This window comes from Pyrus communis, chromosome 10 (genome assembly GCF_041283825.1).
Source record: "Pyrus communis isolate YQ-2024b chromosome 10, ASM4128382v1, whole genome shotgun sequence".
Lineage (NCBI taxonomy): Eukaryota > Viridiplantae > Streptophyta > Magnoliopsida > Rosales > Rosaceae > Pyrus > Pyrus communis.
This window is the reverse complement of record NC_142574.1, coordinates 30,250,805-30,269,316: the sequence shown is the minus strand read 5'-3', so window position 1 is coordinate 30,269,316 and position 18,512 is coordinate 30,250,805. Positions and strand designations below refer to the sequence as shown.

At 36.7% G+C, this 18,512-nt stretch overlaps 2 protein-coding genes across 2 annotated transcripts; one reads left to right on the top strand and one right to left on the bottom strand.

Moving 5' to 3' along the window:
- Window positions 1-1,474: 1,474 nt before the first annotated feature.
- LOC137728770 (uncharacterized) lies at window positions 1,475-2,775 on the bottom strand. The gene is made up of 2 exons (XM_068467528.2): window positions 2,093-2,775; window positions 1,475-1,974 (listed from the first exon to the last, which is right to left on the bottom strand). Exons 1-2 carry the CDS (start codon window positions 2,679-2,681, stop codon window positions 1,676-1,678), a joined length of 888 nt encoding a protein of 295 aa, XP_068323629.2. The 5' UTR covers window positions 2,682-2,775; the 3' UTR covers window positions 1,475-1,675.
- A 9,940-nt stretch (window positions 2,776-12,715) lies between these two features.
- LOC137729171 (VQ motif-containing protein 4) lies at window positions 12,716-13,751 on the top strand. Its single transcript, XM_068468021.2, has one exon. It carries the CDS (start codon window positions 12,845-12,847, stop codon window positions 13,592-13,594), a length of 750 nt encoding a protein of 249 aa, XP_068324122.2. The 5' UTR covers window positions 12,716-12,844; the 3' UTR covers window positions 13,595-13,751.
- The last annotated feature ends 4,761 nt before the right edge of the window (window positions 13,752-18,512 follow it).

Below are 18,512 nucleotides of genomic sequence, written 5' to 3'. Positions count from 1 at the left end.
TAGACTGTTGAAATTTGATTTTGCGGCTACAAACCGAGGCTCATTTTAAAAGTTATAATAACTTTAGATGTTTGATCAAATTTCAACAACCCAGATCTCCGGACATGATGGATTAGGAGGAAGGGATCCGGAGAGGATCCCTAGTGTTGGTGAATTATACGATTATGACAAAGGCCGAGGACGTGGAAATGCTTCTATGAGTCTTTTTGGCCTTTAAAGAAGAATGGACCGTCGTGGCAAAATCACCAATTGTCATCTTTTAAAAAAAAAAAAAATAGTGTAGCTTTAATAGTACATAGCACTTAGTGTTACTGGTGTCTTACCTGTTAAATTTGATCTACACAACTATTAAATATTTTATTTTCAATCTCAACCATTTATTTTTTATATCACTTAATGCTACGTATTATCCAAGAATAATTAATTGTTCTCTATCAACCTTCATAATGTTAACCCTATGTTTATTGTTACAACTTACATATATTTTATATATGCGTGGGAGTCTCCTCAAATTTAACATGCACTTGAATGCGGATAGAGAAACGTAAACTTACAAACACTATATTACGCGTTTGACACAAGATTTTGCCCCAGGCATGCATGACCCATCACGAACCCTTACTTGATTATGCATGCACATAGTTCACAGCCAATAGACGACCACAGAAGCCGCAGTTATCTTGTCAAAAAAAATGACCTTCATCAAATTAAATCCACACATCCGCCAACTTCTATCTGTATAATCCAGGAAATTAGAGCATCTAATTGGCTCCCTAAATGAATGCTTAGACAAAATATAAGGAGAAGTTTAAATTTTTTTTTATCTCCAATCACACTATTTATTATGCTTTATGATCACAAAATCTCAAAATTTAAATTTACCGACGGTAATAAATAAAATCGAAGAAACCAAGTTAACCAACCACGTAACATTTTCTCAGCTTTCAACCCCAAGTCTTCTACTCCACACAACTTTTCTTGACCAGGCCCCACTACACCCATGATTTGATGTAACTTTTAACGTTTTACATGTCCAAAATTTGAAACACCTCTGTTTGGTAAAAAAGGCCAATTTTTCAAAGACCAAAACTGACCCCCCACTGCAGCTACTTTTTAGGGTTCTTCGACGTGATTTTACGGACCTTTCAAAGAATCCAATGGCTCAAGCTCAGTGCATCAGACACTGCATGCATGCATGCCGAGGCTCAACTTTATTGCTTTCTTTCTTTATTTAATTTGTTTATTTATTTATCCGAAACGAAAGCTACGATCATGTCTGCCACAGGACAAGCTGTACCGTATCCGACCGTTGAAGATTTATCATTTTTCACTACAAGTTAAACTAACACAGTGTGTCAGTATATGCACCTTAGGTTAAAATCCTAACGATGTTTTCTTCTTTTTGTATTTAAATTCAAGTTCACATTAAAATATCGTCTTACTAAAAACACTTTAACATATAATTAATTCAAGATTATATGGACGAAACCAAAATCCAGATCAATTACCATTCATTATTGTAACCCATATAACAAAGCCTTATTTCCAAACAGGCATTCATTCAAACCATGCAGGGGGAAACCGGAAACCCAAACAATAGCACATTAATCTAGGATTACTATTTAAGTACAAAGCCCCATTAATTAAGACAAGCTTTACTGAACTGTTAATTAAATTAACGAGGACATTTTGGCTCGAAGGCAAATGGACCGACATTGTAGAGAAGGAATGGGAGCTTCTGGGAGACAAATGGCTTCACAGGCCTCAGGAGTGCACCGCTCAGTCCACCATGCAGATCGGACGGCTTGGAGCAGGCGGTGGAGGGTGCTGAGACGAGCGACACCTTGCACTTGTGAGCTCCAAAGGTGGTGACGGTCTTTGGTGCCGTGATAAAAAAGTAGCCATTCTTATCCGTGGTTTTTTTCACAACCAATGGGTACTTTGTGTTGTTACACTGGAGCTTTACTGTAGCACCTGCCCAGAAAAAAGAAAGAAACAAATTAATTCAAACACATTGTTAGAAAAATGGGTAAACTCAAACCATGTGACGTATGTAATAATATTTATAAAATGGTCACATTCATGGACTTACCAAGAACTGGCTTGGCGCCGTTAAGGGTGTCGACGCCGGAGTAGTTGCAAGACTTGCAGTAAACGACGCCTTGAACCGCTACAAAGCTCCTTGGGAAAGGTTTCTTAGGTGGGTACATAGGTGGGTGAACCGGTGGGTGGACCGGGCTGTGAGCCGGAGGGTGAGGCGGTGGTGCATGGTGGGTTGGCGGGTGGCTCGGAGGCTGAACCGGAACGTGGGTGGGAGAGTGGGCCGGTGGGTGGCCGTGGTGGTGGTGGTGGGGGTTTGGTGGGTGAACCGGAGAGTGGGCTGGTGGGTGAACCGGAGAGTGGGCTGGTGGGTGAACCGGAGAGTGAGCTGGTGGGTGAACCGGAGAGTGAGCTGGCGGGTGAACCGGGGAGGCAGTGGGAGCGTGTGGGCGTGGGCGGTGGTGGTGGTGGCCGTGAGTAGGCGGGTGTGCCGGTGGGTGGGTTGGGGAAGCTACTGGGTGAGAATAGTGAATGCTGTGGTGTGGAGGAATGGCGGGTAAAGTGGTAATTACATCACCGAAGGCAGTGAAGCAGCTCAGTAGGAGGACTGAGAGCTGCACAAACACTGCAGGAGAACCCATATTTTGTTTCTTTCTCTATTCTTTTTTTTCTAGAGAGAGAGAGAGAGAGAGAAAGAGAGAGGAGAGAGAGAGAGACTAGAGATATGGAGTGAGGAGCTCAAGAGAGTGAGATTTATAGGAATTTAAGCCAGGATTCCCTGCGGAATTTCTTGGTAAATTTATTTCAAATTATGGATTGGGCTGGGCTGGTATTTGCAAGAGATACGATGGACCTTAGAAATGTGAAAACTGGAAAACAACAAGAAAAAGAATGAAAATGTTATTTGTGGACGAAAATATTTAGCTTCTTAGACCATCTTCAATTTTAAGCTTAAAACCTAAAATTTTTAACCTAGAAAATTTAGGTTTTCATCCAGAAATAGCTTTTCTGATCCAACATTTATGGCCTAAATTTTAGCCTGAGATTATTAAAAAATAAATTTAGGCTAATTTTTTCTTTTAAGTAAATTTAGGCTAATTTTTTCTTTTAAGTAAATTTAAAAAAAAAATTATGTACACTATCCTAATTTAATTTTATGAACATTTTAACCTAAAAATATTTACATTCCGATAAATATTGAAAAATTACTAAATTTAGGTGAATTTTGAGTTAAATAATTATTTTAATTATTTTAGCTGTTGGATTTAAATTTGGGTCATTAGATCTTTTTTTTTTTTTTTTACTGTTAGATTTAATTATATTCTATTTCAGTCATTAGATTTAATAAATATATAAATATAAAAAAAATTTGAATGTGGACCGTTGGATCACAAAAACTAGCCATTAGGTTATCTTTGAAAACTGACATGCGGGGGACATGCCCATTTGGGTGGGGTCCTGCTGATTTTGGGCCTAGCGCGTTGGGCGCGTCCAGAGAGTGGATTTGGGCATTTGTGCTTCACATCAATTTTTTTCACTCTCACTGATGAGGCCCACACCATTTTTTGGGCTAAATCCTAAGCTGTTTCTAGCTTTTTTTTAGGTTTTAGATTTTAGGTCCAAATTAGAACTTGAGTTGGAATGGATTGGGGAAGGGGGGAACAGAAGGAAAAAAAAAAGGTTTTAGGTCATGGGTTGGAATTGACTTTAGGTCAAAGATTTAAAATTGTTGTTTGATGTGTATATACAGTGTTTTTAAATGCTTCTATTTAAATTACCATCCAAACTCACGTTTCTCAGTAAATGTACCACTTGTAATTGCTAGACCTTTTCCAAAGACTAGTTAATTGGAAACATTACGTTAACACGCACTTCATGTTTAACGAGATCTCATGTTTAACAGGCAAGGCCAACTAGGGTTTTTATTGGCCAAAATATAAGTTTTTATTTAGATTTAAATAAGTAGGGTTTGAATTTAAATGCATTCTAATTACTATAATATTCAAATGTAGGAGAAATTGTGGACAAGCTGCACAGAGGGTCACGTGCCCAGCAAGGAGTGGCCAATATGTTTGGAATACTTTTGCATGCAGCAAGACAAATGTAGAAGTTTCCAAGGCCTCCGAGGGTTGAACCAAACCCTGTATTATCTTGGTAATTAAATGGCACTTTAGGTCTTGGTTTTCGAGTTAATTAGCGATGCTGCATGGATAATCTTGGTTTAAATACTTAAAACAAAAGAATTATACTGAACTTAGCTCATGCTAACGAGATTAAATTTGAAGATAAAATTTTAAAAATTAAAGGATATGTAAGTTGATAATTAATTTATTACTTAAATATTGATAAACATGATTATTCTTATTGATGATACATCATTTAATTTACAAATTTAATCTTTTTACCATTATTCATTAAAAAAGAAATGAGTAGACTGGGACAAGGATGGGGCAAAGGAAAAAGTGGAGGCAATGACAGGACTAAAGCCTTGATCCACGAGGGAATATTGTACGTTACAAGATGTCAGTTGGCTTCTGCCAAGGGAAAAAGTTTTGGGTAAGAGAAAAAAGATTGAGATTTTTGTATTTAGGTCTCACTTTGTGCGTTATTAGAATTTATCTTAATTCAAACGTTATGTTAAATTTAAAGATAATTAACTAGAATGATTAGTTTTTTTATATTTAATTGCAGATTTGATTATTTTTAGTAACGGCGATAAATTGATTATATATCAACGATACAACGATCACATAATGATCATACAATAGCGACATGCAAAAACGATTCCCAATGTTAAAATTTGATCCATTATATCTCGACATTGTCTAATTCTCTCTCTTTTATAATTTGCATGCCGAGGGGGAACTAGAGTCTTCATCTTAAGTTCAACAATAAAAGTTAAGTCTCAGACAACTGTTAATTTGATGAACAAACTATTCAGTATAGATTTCAAGTGGTCAAAAATGTAGGACAAGTTAATCAGACATTATCACGTTAACATGAATGATGTCAAATTAACCAAACGAGTCGATTCGTGTGAATACGAAAAAGAGCGAGACTAGAAGGAACCACTGCCCCATTGTGAGAATACTCACATTCTCAATCTCAATGGCAAACTCGTTGTGGGAGGTGGTGTTTGGGGTGACATCTAACAAAACACCATGCCGTTCTTCTTAGATTATGGTGGCCACTGGTTAGAGTGTATAATGGCCGACCTTGGATCCCTCTATTTCAGATTTGACCCGATTTTTCACAAATTAAATATGGCACGTGAAGCAAGTGAACAAGTGGCATAGACTTATAATTTACTCGATCATAAATATTAATTAATGGTAATATTCGATATTATCGTGCCCCATAATTTTTCTCGAGTTTTGGGGCATCATGCACTGACTTAATAGGCCATAGCCCAATGAAAGGTATTCTCTCTAGATCATTTCCATCAAATCCATCAATTCGGACATTTGAAATTTGATAAAACGGCTAAAATTATTACAATTTTTAAAGGGCCTTCTATTTTTAGCGGTTGGATCAAATTTCAAGGGTTCGGATTAGTGGATTTGGTGGAAGAGATCCGAAAATGATCTTTGTCCATAGCCCAATAGTTTTAGTTGAGTCCAATGTGGCATTTACTAAACTTGCTTCCTGTCTTAATTTAAACAAACAATTCGATTCATATGGATGACAATCATGTATGTTGTGAAAGTCCTTTCATACTTTTAGTTGTGGTTAACTCTGTTTTGGCTTCGTTGTGGCACGATGAATGCATTGTAAAAGTTGTCGTAAATGTTCAATTTGTGAAGATAGGAAATGTTGCCCTACAATGGGAATCTAAAAACCTTATATGATTAGAAATGCTAAGGAAACTATTTCAAAAGTGGGTCATGTTTTTGGCACAATTTATGTGTCAATATTATAAAATATTATGTAAAAAACATGAGATAGCGGGAGAGCGGGAGTTTCTTTAGCATTTCTCATGTTATTATAAAGAAGTAGAACTACTCTTTATATTACCAATTAGTTAGTATAACTTTAACTTTCTTTATAATATTAGAGCATAGTTGGCTCACTTGTGAAAACAAGTACATATGCTTCATATCACTCGATATATGTGGTTCATGTATTTGTCTTGAGGACATCACATACAAAAACGTGCCAAGATATGTAAACGATTGTTCTTCTAATAAACAATGTGTGGTAAAACTTCAACTTCCTTCCCAATCTATGTAAATGCCCTAAACCCTACTACACCCGTATGCATTTTTGGTTCGGATATTATATATCAACCGACATGTCCGATATATAGTTTACTGGGCGATGTCAATGCGTTTGTTTAAAGAGTAATGAATATTTATAGATTCATACGGACAGAGCTCTTGATTCTAAAAATTCTGCTTAGTGCCCCACAATCCAGCGCTATAGATCTTTATTATTCCAAGCTTGTCCTTTGGATCCTAAACTAATTTCGTGACTGCGTTGCTCCTGCTCATATTCTATATATTTCACACTGATATTTCTCCCAAATAGTTTTGACCTGTAGACTTTAAGAGTGGTTGGTGATACCCAAAAAAGTTATTTTGTTTTGAGATTGAACCATTATTTTATATATATTGGGGTGAGGTTAAAGCTAAATCACTCAATGAGTCAATAATAATTTTGGGATCAAACTCGTTATTTATGAAAGTCGAAGTTGAATCTATGATCTCTCATTTACAGATAAACATGAATAATATTCGTAGAAGCATTAGGGGACATAATCAACAAATTTTGTTGATATTTTTCAATGATGCTAGCACAATCGTGCGGGTTGTGATATATGTTGAGAATGAATCCTATTGGTTTTATAATGGAACCTCAACCTTCTTTAATGGATCAGAGTAGGTTTTTCCACATGTAAAGTCCAACGGTCACACGTGCTCCACGTCACCTGAGTTGCGTTCTTCACATATTAGGCTTGAAATGTGTTTATAAGTAGGTGGACTACTCTCCATTTTGCTAATAAGTTTTACGGAACTCAAATGCTTACTACGTGTTTGGGGAGCTTAGGTTCAAAATCTCCCCAATTTTGGATACAGATTTAAGATCCACTAAACATTGGAGTTATCCTACTCAAGCCGACCCGTAGACATTCTTGAACACGAGCTTCTACCCGTGCGGAAGCAAGATGCAGAGGCTCTCGTGCCCAAGAAGTTAAATTAAAAAACCAGAAACTGTTAAGCCCGCGGTACACCAAAGCTTCTCAAACAAATTATATGAAGCCCAAAACCCAACTCATCAAGGGCCATCCGTGATGTGCCCAAGTCGAAGTCACGTATGCACCCGAACGCCAGTTCATGTAAATTGAGCAAGGAAAGCAAGTTTAAAGAGTGCCCTTTTCATGCATGTGCATTACGCCCTGGATTTTCAGCTTCTGTCCCAATTAAATATGTGGCCTTAGTGTAATGACATTCAAATCAAGCTCCCCCACGTTGTGCTATATGCAGAAATGTTGTGATTTCAAAAAACAAAGGTCGTCTTCACAACTAATTCAATTCCTAAACGTGCACAATGAGTGCGTCTACAATTTTCACTCATAAATGGACATGTCTAATAGGCCAATTCAGGATAAGGATCGAAATCTTCATCCATCTCTGCTCTTAAAAAGAGAGACTTACATGAAACGAGGATGTAAAAGTGGCAGTAGTTTCTCAATTATTATGATTTTATGTGATAAAGTTAAAATACGTGATAGCATGTGATAAGTTTGAGACATTGTCACATGGAAAAATCCATTTTATGCATGTTTTTTTGTAAGTTTTTCTCCTTTAGAAGGGAAAATTTTCGTGGCGTTTGGGATGCCATCACAACAATACCTAAGTCAATGAGTGTGCGATTAATCAACAATGTTATTCATGCAACATCTCAAATCAATAAGTGCGAGATTAATTTGAGATACTACTGTGGGGCCCAAAATGATCTCAAAATTTCTTGAGGTGAAATGTGAACTTTTGCTCAAGATTGCCCTCATTAAATGGGCAGGCTCCTCAGATACTTTCACACATAGCTCAACACCCATGAAGGTCCATGCAACTGAATACGATTGATCATAGCTCACCTGCCCATGGCAAGGGAAAGTCAAAGCATTAAAGATAATGATTAATTACCCAAATTCCATCTTTAATATATTCCCAATTGAAGATTGACTTCATTCAAGTAAGTAATCCCTATTTAAATCAATTAGGAATATTTACACCATTATCTCAAGATATTATTTCATATTTAATATTTTGAGAATACTCTCTCCATAAATCCTGGCCAATAGGATGCAACCATGTGTAGGTAAAACCCTAACACCATGGCAGGCCACTCCCCTATAAACACATCCATCCCTACCAAATTTCAGTAAGTTTTTACTACCCTAAAAAGCCGTAACACTTACTCTTTTTAGAGAAACTAACTTAGGTAGATATTTGCAAGTTTTCTTGGTTTTTTGCGGTGTAGACTTTGTATTAGGACTTTTAGGCAAATACTATTTGCACCAATAGCTACATTGATGCCATGATTTTTTGGGGTGTAGTCAGGCTACACTGACAGAGAAGAAAATAATAATAATATAAAAATAGAAGAAGCAAACGGAATCCAAGGTCCTTGCAATATCGGCAAGTCTTTTTGGTTTTTTAGGGTGCAGATGGACAGTGAAAGATTGACTGCAGTAATTTGTTGTTACATAAAGATTACCAAACTATGCAGGATTGATTGAAAAAAATAATAATAACAAAAACCAAAATACTCATTTTCTAAACTCTAAAAAATTGAAATCAAACGAACAAAAAATTTATAAATTGAGTCATACTTTGGTTGGAGTATTCAAAACTTCAAAACCACCATCCATCAATAGAAAAACTTATTCTTCTCTATGACAGCTATTAGGGTTTTAGCCGGAATGAACGGAGGATAAATAAAGAGTGATCCTAGGGTTTAATTATAGTGTTTGGGTTTATTGATAAATTTGAGTTTTATTATTAATTTCATTTTGTACTTAATAATAATTATTCAATATGGTAAAATAGACACTTAACGTTTAAATTTTAAGTTGAATATAAAAAAATATTGCATGAATTTAAATAAAATTTCCCCCTTTTAGTTCTTAATATAAATGAGAATTGGATTCACCTCTCCTTTTCACTTTAGGATCCGGCATTTAAGTGCCAACTTCAATGTGCCCATCACTCTGTCTGACTTTGTAGTAAAGGCAAAGGCTACATACATTTCTCCAAATTTTGAAAATTCTCATCCGCCTGAATTATAGGAGTTTCGAAATTCGGATTCCAAATCTTGATTAGTTTCTAACTTCAATTAGATTAGAAGTACGGTTCTTTCCGTCTATTGATCACTGTATAATATGCCTAATACTAGGGCTTTGTTTGGTGTCTTGCATTGACAACATTGGACATGTACCAATCGTCAAATTGACCTCACTCGGGCGAGACTTAAGAGAAAAAGTTTGGGTAGGATGTCCGACCACGTTACCTGTATATCCATTTCATAAAAGTACGTGACCCCTTATATTTTGTTCTAACTTGATCTATCCAATTTTGAGAAACAACTCTATCGAAGTTTTACTTTTCAATTAGAAACAGGTGAATCTAGTTATATCAAAGTATGGTCCGACATCATAAACCAACCCACAACTACAGTTGTGATTGATGCACATTGCTATAAAATACAAGCAAGGACACTAGTGCAAGTTTTAATTTGCGTAATTGTGTCTCGAATCACCAAACCAGCTTGTAAGGAAGTCAAGCCTTGTTGATGATTAACATTTGTGACCATGTGATCTTTAACACTGATGATTCATGTAAATGTTGTAGGTAAACTAGTAATTTTACAAGGTTGAGCGGTTCGACCTTTTTTATTTTTATTTTTTATAAAACGATATTGGGAAAGCAGGAGTCGAACCAGAAAAATACTTAGTTGGTCGGTTAACTCTCTGTTTGGGCCCAAAATATTATTGCTGGGCCGAGCGGCAAGATGTGCTCGGCCCAAGGTGATGGTAAATGCTATGGGCCGAATAATAAATCCCAGGCCAGCTGGCAGGATCGGCCAAATCCCATCCCAAGTAGTCTGGATGAGTAGGAAAGGTCGAGGAAGTCCTAATGCGATCAGGATTCTCGACCAGCAAGGAATGGAGTCCCGAAAAGAAGGAAAATTCAGAATCCCAGTAGGAATAGGTTTGCGCGAGTTAGAGGCGAAATGGGACAAGGACTCCCAATCCAAATCAGAATTGGTTTCAAGGAATGGAACACTATAAATACAAGAAATCATGCAACAGAAAAGACCCTTCAAAAATCAGCATACAATTGCCCTGCGCAAAACCTCTCAAACACCTTGAGATTTTTCCTTTTCTTTTCCTGCCGACACACCTTCAGTTTGGATAAACAGCACTGTGAAAGCGCCCGGCGAGCATCTTCAGTTTGGATAAACAGCACTGCTGCCGCAAAATCAGCCGACCAAGAAGCACCTTCAGTTTGGATAAACAGCATTGCGTCGAGGTCGACCGGTTACCTATCTAAGTCTCGGTCGAGAAGGGTTTTCGAACCTTTATTGGCAGAGGTCACCTTACTAGCCTTCTCGGCATAGTCAGGTGTTACGAATTGCATTACTCGGCGTACTGGACGCCGAGCGGTTTTATGATTGGATACTCGCAAGTGAGTTTCAGGGTTCGGCATTCCGACGGCCGAACTACGTTCACCATCAAGACATACATCACGTTTGAGTACCTGTGCCCATATAGTTTGGTCTCGATTCGACGTGCTTATACTCTTACGAATATAATCACAGTGACCGAATCGGGCTCGAACGACTTGTGAACTCCGCAGAATTAGCAGCCTTGTCTTCAGGCTGTAGAACTCAGAGACCGTGAGTGTTCCTTCCTCGGTCGCGATCGCAAGGTAGAGAAGTCAACAACGTGCTCAACGCAACATCAACAAATTTTACTCCTCGGCCGAGCTCGGCCGACGAGTTGGCACGCCCCGCATTCAACCGAAGGACGTAGTTAGCTTATTAGTTACTCGGCCTGCGCGCCACGTAGGTTTTGTAATTTTTTAACACTCTCATAAATAGTTGACTTGTTCAATAAAAGTTGTATTTACGTTGGATTATCTGTAATAACTCTTTAAGCTAGTTTTTTAGGTGATCCACTCTTATTTTACCAAAAAAAGTGCTAGATTTTTTAGTTGGTGAGACTAAAAAGGTAATGCTAGGGAGATCAAATTTTTTAAACCAAATGATATGATTGTAGATGATTAGATTATTAACTAAGTGTCAATTAACGTGTTTATTTCTTATTAATGATTTAAAATTTTAATGTTCCTATCATTACTCAAGACTAAAATACTTAAGCTTTCTCAAAGTTGAACATGTATCTCCATTTTCTGGTGCAAAATACAAGAAAAATGAATGAAAATGGTTTGAAAACTTTGAAATAAAGACTAAAGTGAATAGTATCAAGATTGACTTTTTAGGGTAAAAATATAGATTTTCGTTAAAGTAAACAGTGCTGAAAACTTTTCGTTAAAATTCTCCAAAATACATGCTTCTAACTAATTGAGCAAATAGCGATATTCTATGGGAGTTGGTTTGCATCTAAATCTAAAGATATTTTAGTTAGAGTTTAATCCTTGTTTATAACAAATGAGTTGGTTTTGTGCTGTGGGGGAATCTGCAGATTAAGTGCACCACGCATGGTCATGGTATTTGACTAATTAAATAATTTGTTTAATGTCAAGTAGCGTAGTTAAGACTTTAATCCACTCTCTCTCTAAAAGTCAATGAGAACTTTGAAGCTCTTTTGACGTTTTTTTCTTTTTCTTTTTTCTTTTTTTTCTTTTTTTCTTTATAAAATGATTCACAAACCCCACCTCTCCACCCATGTCTTCCAAAATTCCGAAGACCACCAATGCCATTTTACCAGCTGGTCTTCTTCCCTTTTACTCACGCCCACGCCCTCCTCTACATTGTAGTCTTGTATTCTATTTCGATGTTATCTTAGTTGCAAGTTAAAAATCATGTTCATCACAAAGCTAAGCGTGTTCATTACGAAGCCAACTTTGTTGCACATAAACATAATACTAATGATTTTTATTGGCGATCTAATTATTTTCTCCCTTATTCTAGTGTTGTGAGTGGGAAAAATAGAGTATCGTATTTGAGTTTGTACGTTGTAATTTTATAATCCTAAAAACGAACTTATGAGATGGATGATTTGTACCATAAGATCAATTTGCAAAGTAGATCCAAGGATAGTACCCTCAAGGTAAATTCTCACTCCAAAGGTCAAAAACTTTGTTTGCAATCAAGTGTTAGGGCTTAAGATAATTGTTAATTCGTCAATCACGTGATGAGTGTTGTAGACACATATATTATGTGATTTAAAAAAAATTGAACAAAATAATTATTTTGAAGTGCTCATAATAATTCTGTATCATTTGGTTTATTACTTTTAATTTTTACAATTAACTCAATTTATTGGTTTAATTAGTAGAATTAGTGAAATGAATTAAGAAATTAAAACTCTCTCCTCCATTGTCTCATCATGATATAGAACATGTACGCATCACACTCCTCCCAAGCGCGTGAGGAGACTCCAACAACAGTAGAACCCGAACTCTACTCACCAAAACATTTCTTACCAAACAAAAAGAAAGTCTCATCTCATAAAAAACTCACTCGCTCTCTTCCTCCCTCCCGCTCCCTCTCTCTCAATTTTCTCACTTTCTCGCACTTTCTCAGCAACCAAACAGAAAATAAATCAGAGAACCCATCAATGGAATCCTCACCCAGGCACCACCAACCGGATAACCCAACTCCTTCTTTGCTTCCCTCCCCAAACAGCCACAGCTCCAACAGCAGCACAAGCAGCTCCAACAGCAACCACCACCTCAACGGCGGAGCTCCCCCAACAACCCCAACTCCCCAGCCCCCTAAACCCTACACCAGATCCGAACCCACCAACCCGTATCCGACCACCTTCGTCCAAGCTGACACCTCCTCCTTCAAACAAGTCGTTCAAATGCTCACCGGCTCCACCGAAACCGCTAAGCAAGCCTCTTCGAAATCCACATCCGACCCGCACGCGAAAACACACATCCCGCCCATCAAATCCACGCACACAAAACAACAATCCGGGTCCGGGTTCAAGCTCTACGAGCGCCGGAACTCCCTCAAGAACCTCCGGATTAACCCTCTAATCCCCATCTTTAGCTCCGCAGCTTCCGGATTCTCGCCGCGAAATCCCGAGATTTTATCTCCGAGCATTCTCGACTTTCCTGCTTTGGTTCTCAGCCCTGTCACGCCGCTGATATCCGACCCGTTTGACCGGTCCGGGACGGCGAATTACGGCCCGAATCCAAATGGGTGCTCGAGTTTGAACAGGGAGGCGGAGGAGAAGGCGATTAAAGAAAAGGGTTTTTACTTGCACCCTTCCCCGAGCACGACGCCGCGGGAATCGGAGCCCCGGTTGCTGCCTCTGTTCCCGACGACGTCGCCGAGAGCTGCTTCAGGTTCATCTTCTTGAATTAAAAATGAATTTTCGATTATTTTTTTTTAATTTTTAGTTTTGTGTAATTTTAATGTGTTATTAATGTTGACATTGATTATTATGATGATGAGGGAAGGTAAATTGTAATGGAATATTTGCAGAGAAATGAGAGAGCCTTTAAGCAATTCTAAAATTTCATGTATGACTCTCCTTTTTCTTTTATTTTTTTATTTTGATTTTAACTTATTTCGTATGCTTGTTTGGTTGATGAGAAAATGGAGGGACAGGTGGAAAATTGAATAAAATTTCAATTTTTAGTTTTGTGTTACTAATTTTATATGGAAAGGCCAATTGGGTGAAAAAAAAAAAACTAGACATAATTCAAGTGATATATGTTCTAAAATATTATAATATACAATAAAGATTTACATGAAAGGGAGACGCGAAGGTGGTAGTGTAACGAACTTATGAAGTGCCCGTATGTGTTTTACCTTTTAATAGCATGATTTTTTTTAAACATCGTTGCATTGAAATTTTGCATTCTTAAATGTATAAGTGAAGAGAATTCGAAATTGCAGCGATAGATGAGGATATCTTAACCAACTGGTTTAACTATTTACGAGGAAGAAAATAAATCTATGAATTGAATTGGGAGTTAATAAGTCAAATTTGGGTGGTGGTGGGGGGTGAATTCATTTTAATGTAATTATGAATCACCATACACAGCATGAGGGGGTCAATTACTGTTCTGAATTCTGATATGGTCTGAAATTGGATTCTCTCTGAGGCAATGTCTCGGGATCCTCTGACCGGATAACACAAGTCGTTGGATTTTGATCCAATGATTACAATTATTATAATTTTAGAGGAATTTTCTGTTTGTGATTGTTGGATCAAAATTTAAAGGTCCGTGTTGTCCAATCAGAAGAATCCCGAGACATTGCCTCGGAAAGGATTCAATTTCATATGGTCTCTGCCAACTCTATTTTTTTATTTTTTATTTTCAATAAATGGAGGAAGTAAATAGCAATATCTAATTTTACTTCCAAAACTTTTTGACATTAATTGTGACCGTGTGAGTAGTGGAGATGAATTGGGGATGAGAAAAGGGACTCCCTTAAGAAAACTCTTCGTGCACTTTCTATCACTTTAATTTTTATGTAATATATTATAACGTTAACATGAAAATTAATATTACATTGTAAAATGTTAGAGAATCCATAAGTCCGAGTCACTTTAGCATTTCTTTAGGAGGATTGATTGAGTGAAAGGGGAAAAAGAGCATAGGGATAGCTGTCAAAGAAAGAGTAGAAGAATGGGCAAGGAATCTTGACTCTTGTGCTGTATTTTTCAGTGAGTAAAGACGGCAAGCAAACTAGGGCAGACTGGATTCTTTGTGCATAGTGTTGTATTTATTACATGGGTCTTTTCGCAATAAAATAAAATAAAATGAGATTAATCATTCATTTTTTTTTTCACCTAGGGTTGAAATGATTTTATATTTCATGATTGTTCAGAAAATAATGCTACTTGTATCATATTTATTGAAAATTGCTCGCATAAAAAGATTTGTCATCAACGAATGAGATAATGAATAAGATCTGATTTGATACCGAGTTGATTCTGAAAAAAACTGGTATAAAAAAAAGTTGGAAGCTCTTTTTGTGTTTGGTAAACATTCAGCTTCAGTTTTTTTTTTCACAGTTTTGGATGAGAAAAAGCCAAAAACAAGAAGCTGCAAAATCTAGCTTTGAAAAACTAGTTTTTTTTCACATCTGTTTTACATAAAAGTTTACCAAACACTATAATACTGCTTTTTTTTTTTTTTTTCAAAAGCACTTTTACAAAAAAGTTTACCAAATACTCTACTGCTTTATTTCACAGCTGCTTATTCTCACAGTACAGCAGAAGCAGCTTTTTTTCAAAGTACAGCAATACCAAACCAGCCCTAAATTGTATCAATGGTCCTTCAATTTTAATTCAATTGGAGCAATGGTCCATTAACTACAAATATATTATCATTGGTACCTCAACTCATCAAAACGTGTGACTATAGTCCATCAACTAAAAATCAATTACCAATTGTCTCTCAACTTTAATCCAACTGGAGAAATGATTTCTCAACTTTAACCCAATTAGAGATCCAGAGAGGATCTCTTCTCGTTAATTTTTAGCTTTTTGTATTGAAGAAATTAAAAAAACATTAAGAAACATAAATAAATATTAGTGTACGTAACAAGAAATTGTGTGTGGAAATATTTCTCATGTTGTTGAGAGTTGTTCAACATTGGTAAGGGACAAGGTTTGCTATGTGCTTATATGGCCTTGGGCTACTCCTCATATTGTCAATTAGTTTTATGGTGGAACCTTAATTTCATCATGATATCAAAGCAGGTTGTCATTGTGTGCAACCAAACGGCCACACGCACTCCATGTTACGCAATTGTTGTCCGAAATTATTACAAAAAGAATCCAGCAAGAATCCTCTCTCGAAATTTGGAAGGAAGCACTAATTCATAGTCTAAGCATGGTAGATCTATAATATTATAGATCATAATAGGTGAGAAAGTGACCTATAGATATGGAATATGGTACGGGACCCATTTGAATTGTCCTATGTTGCATCATCTTGACTTCAGTTTCAATCTGGCTTTGAGGTGATCGGCCTCAGAAAACTTCGCAAGTGTACAATAGATCTTCAGCTGATCTGCTGCTGATTAGTTTATGTTAGGAGGCTCGAGATGTCGATTTATCGGGTCCCAATTGAATTCTGGTATCTTCTACTCGTTTGAGTTTTCTTGTTGGAGGTTTGAATTGGTGTATAAGCAATCATGCAAACCAGAGTAGACGGACACGGCAATTTTTCCCCCAACACCGCTATTCCGCGGTGCCCGCCGTATTGAGCCGGAATGGGATTGCTAGCCGGTCGCGGTCTCCGCCCTGAGTCTCTTTTTAAGGCCATATTTTTTTTGTCTAACAGACGATATTATGTATACTAAGGGCTGAAAGAGTGAACTAAGTCTTACAATAGACTAATAATAACGTGGTTCAAATTCATCACATTTGGTTTCTTAAATTTGATTGAATTGGATAATCAACCATATTCAAAGTATGTCGAAGTTAAAAATAAAAAATTGTGTCCAATCTTATTCTGTGTACCTTGGATTTAAAGCATGCCATCATCTACTTAGATTTTATGAGTTACGCTATCCATTCTCTTTTTACTCACAAAACAATCTCGAATTTCATAAAAAAAGAAGAAGTTACGTTTCTCTATTTGATTTACAATTCAAAAAACATTCATTTGTGTTTTTGTTGTACCATGTAATTGTTTCATTCTATGTTGTATTATATAAACAAAGATAATGAATTTTTTTTTTTTTTTAAATTCTAATTGTGAGAAATTTAATTAGAAAACTTATTAGACCCCGAATCTCGGACAGAGTCTCCCACCAAAGGGGTGATGACTCCGTTGGGGTGGAGATGATAATGACATTCTCCGCCTCCGGCCGAGGCGGTTCCCAAGCCTCTTTAGTTGAAATCTAACATTATTTTCAAGTCTACTTTTTGACTTAAAAAAAAAAATAAAAAGACCAAAAAAAACAGCGTGTGATGGGGGACATGAGATAGTGAAAGTGGAGGAGGAGGAGGAGGAATGTGGGACTTGTGATGATGAAAGAAGAGGAAAAAGAGACCGAGTGAAAGAAAGAGTGATGAAAAATCAAAACGGGAAAGCCAGAAAACATGGCAAGTGTAGTGCAGGTTAACAAGAGACTGCTTGGCTTCTTGTGCTTTTTGTCTGCTTTGCTTGTTTTGCACCATGCTAGCATGACCGTTGAGGATTGATTGCGAATTTGAAACTTTCCATGTGCACTGTTTGGACACCCATTTGCCCTTTCCTCTCTCCAATCAATATCCATCACCTACTTGTGGATCAATTTTAGTAAAAAATACGTGTATTTATTCATTAATATTGTATTAAAGCTTGATTTGGTACTGAAGTGATTTTAAAAAAAGCTGGTATCAAAAAAAGCTGGGAGCTGTTTTTGTGTTTGGTAAACATTCAGCTTCAGCTTTTTTTCATAGTTTTGGGTGAAAAAAAGCCAAAAACAAGAAGCTGCAAAACCCAGCTTTGAAAAACCAGCTTTTTTTCACATCTGTTTTACATAAAAGTTTACCAAACACTATAATACTGCTTTTTTTTAATTTTTTTCAAAAGTACTTTTACAAAAAAGTTTACTAAACACTCTGCTGCTTTATTTCACAGCTGCTTATTCTTACAGCACAGTAGAAGCCGTTTTTTTTTCAAAGCACAGCAATACCAAACCAGCCCTAAGGTCTGTCAAACATCAACTATGTCATGCCACCAATGTTTTTAACACGGGAAATGGTTATGAGAAGGCTAAAAGTGCTTTCTAAACTAGAAGAGCTTTTTGCGTACGTTTGACTAAATATTAAATGGCTTCAACTAGAATCTAGATGTTTTTAGGAAGAATTTCAAGTGCATTTTCAAGAAGCACTTTCAAATGTCTCTCTAGGATAACGCCCAATAAAAGTTTGATAGTTTTATGTAAAAGCACTTATAGTATATAACGTTCAATAAGTACTTATTATGATAAAAACATTTCTAAACGAGTTCTTAGGAGGGTTCAACTTTGTCCAATACTTTGACCTAGAATCAAGCTTGGGAGAAATTTTTTAATGTGTTGGAAATACGACCCGGTACACTAAATGTCCAAACGAGTCTACCTAGTCCAATATTTAACCTAGAATCAATCTTGGATCAATAGATTGGATCGTCAACGAGTAGAGTGTGGTTCAATCTAAAGATAGGGTCATCTTCATCCATTGGGTCAATTCATCATATTAGATTCAACCTAATCTGTCTTTAGATCCAATTTAAATATGATTAGCTTCTAAAGCAATTAACAACATAACTCTCACTCGTATATGT

Excerpts from the sequence above, each read along its gene's own strand:
- LOC137728770 (XM_068467528.2), bottom strand. The coding sequence starts at position 2,681 with ATGGGTTCTCCTGCAGTGTTTGTGCAGCTCTCAGTCCTCCTACTGAGC. Across the intron at positions 1,975-2,092 it reads CGGCGCCAAGCCAGTTCTTG|GTGCTACAGTAAAGCTCCAG; the intron begins GTAAGTCCATGA and ends TTTTCTGGGCAG.
- LOC137729171 (XM_068468021.2), top strand. The coding sequence starts at position 12,845 with ATGGAATCCTCACCCAGGCACCACCAACCGGATAACCCAACTCCTTCT.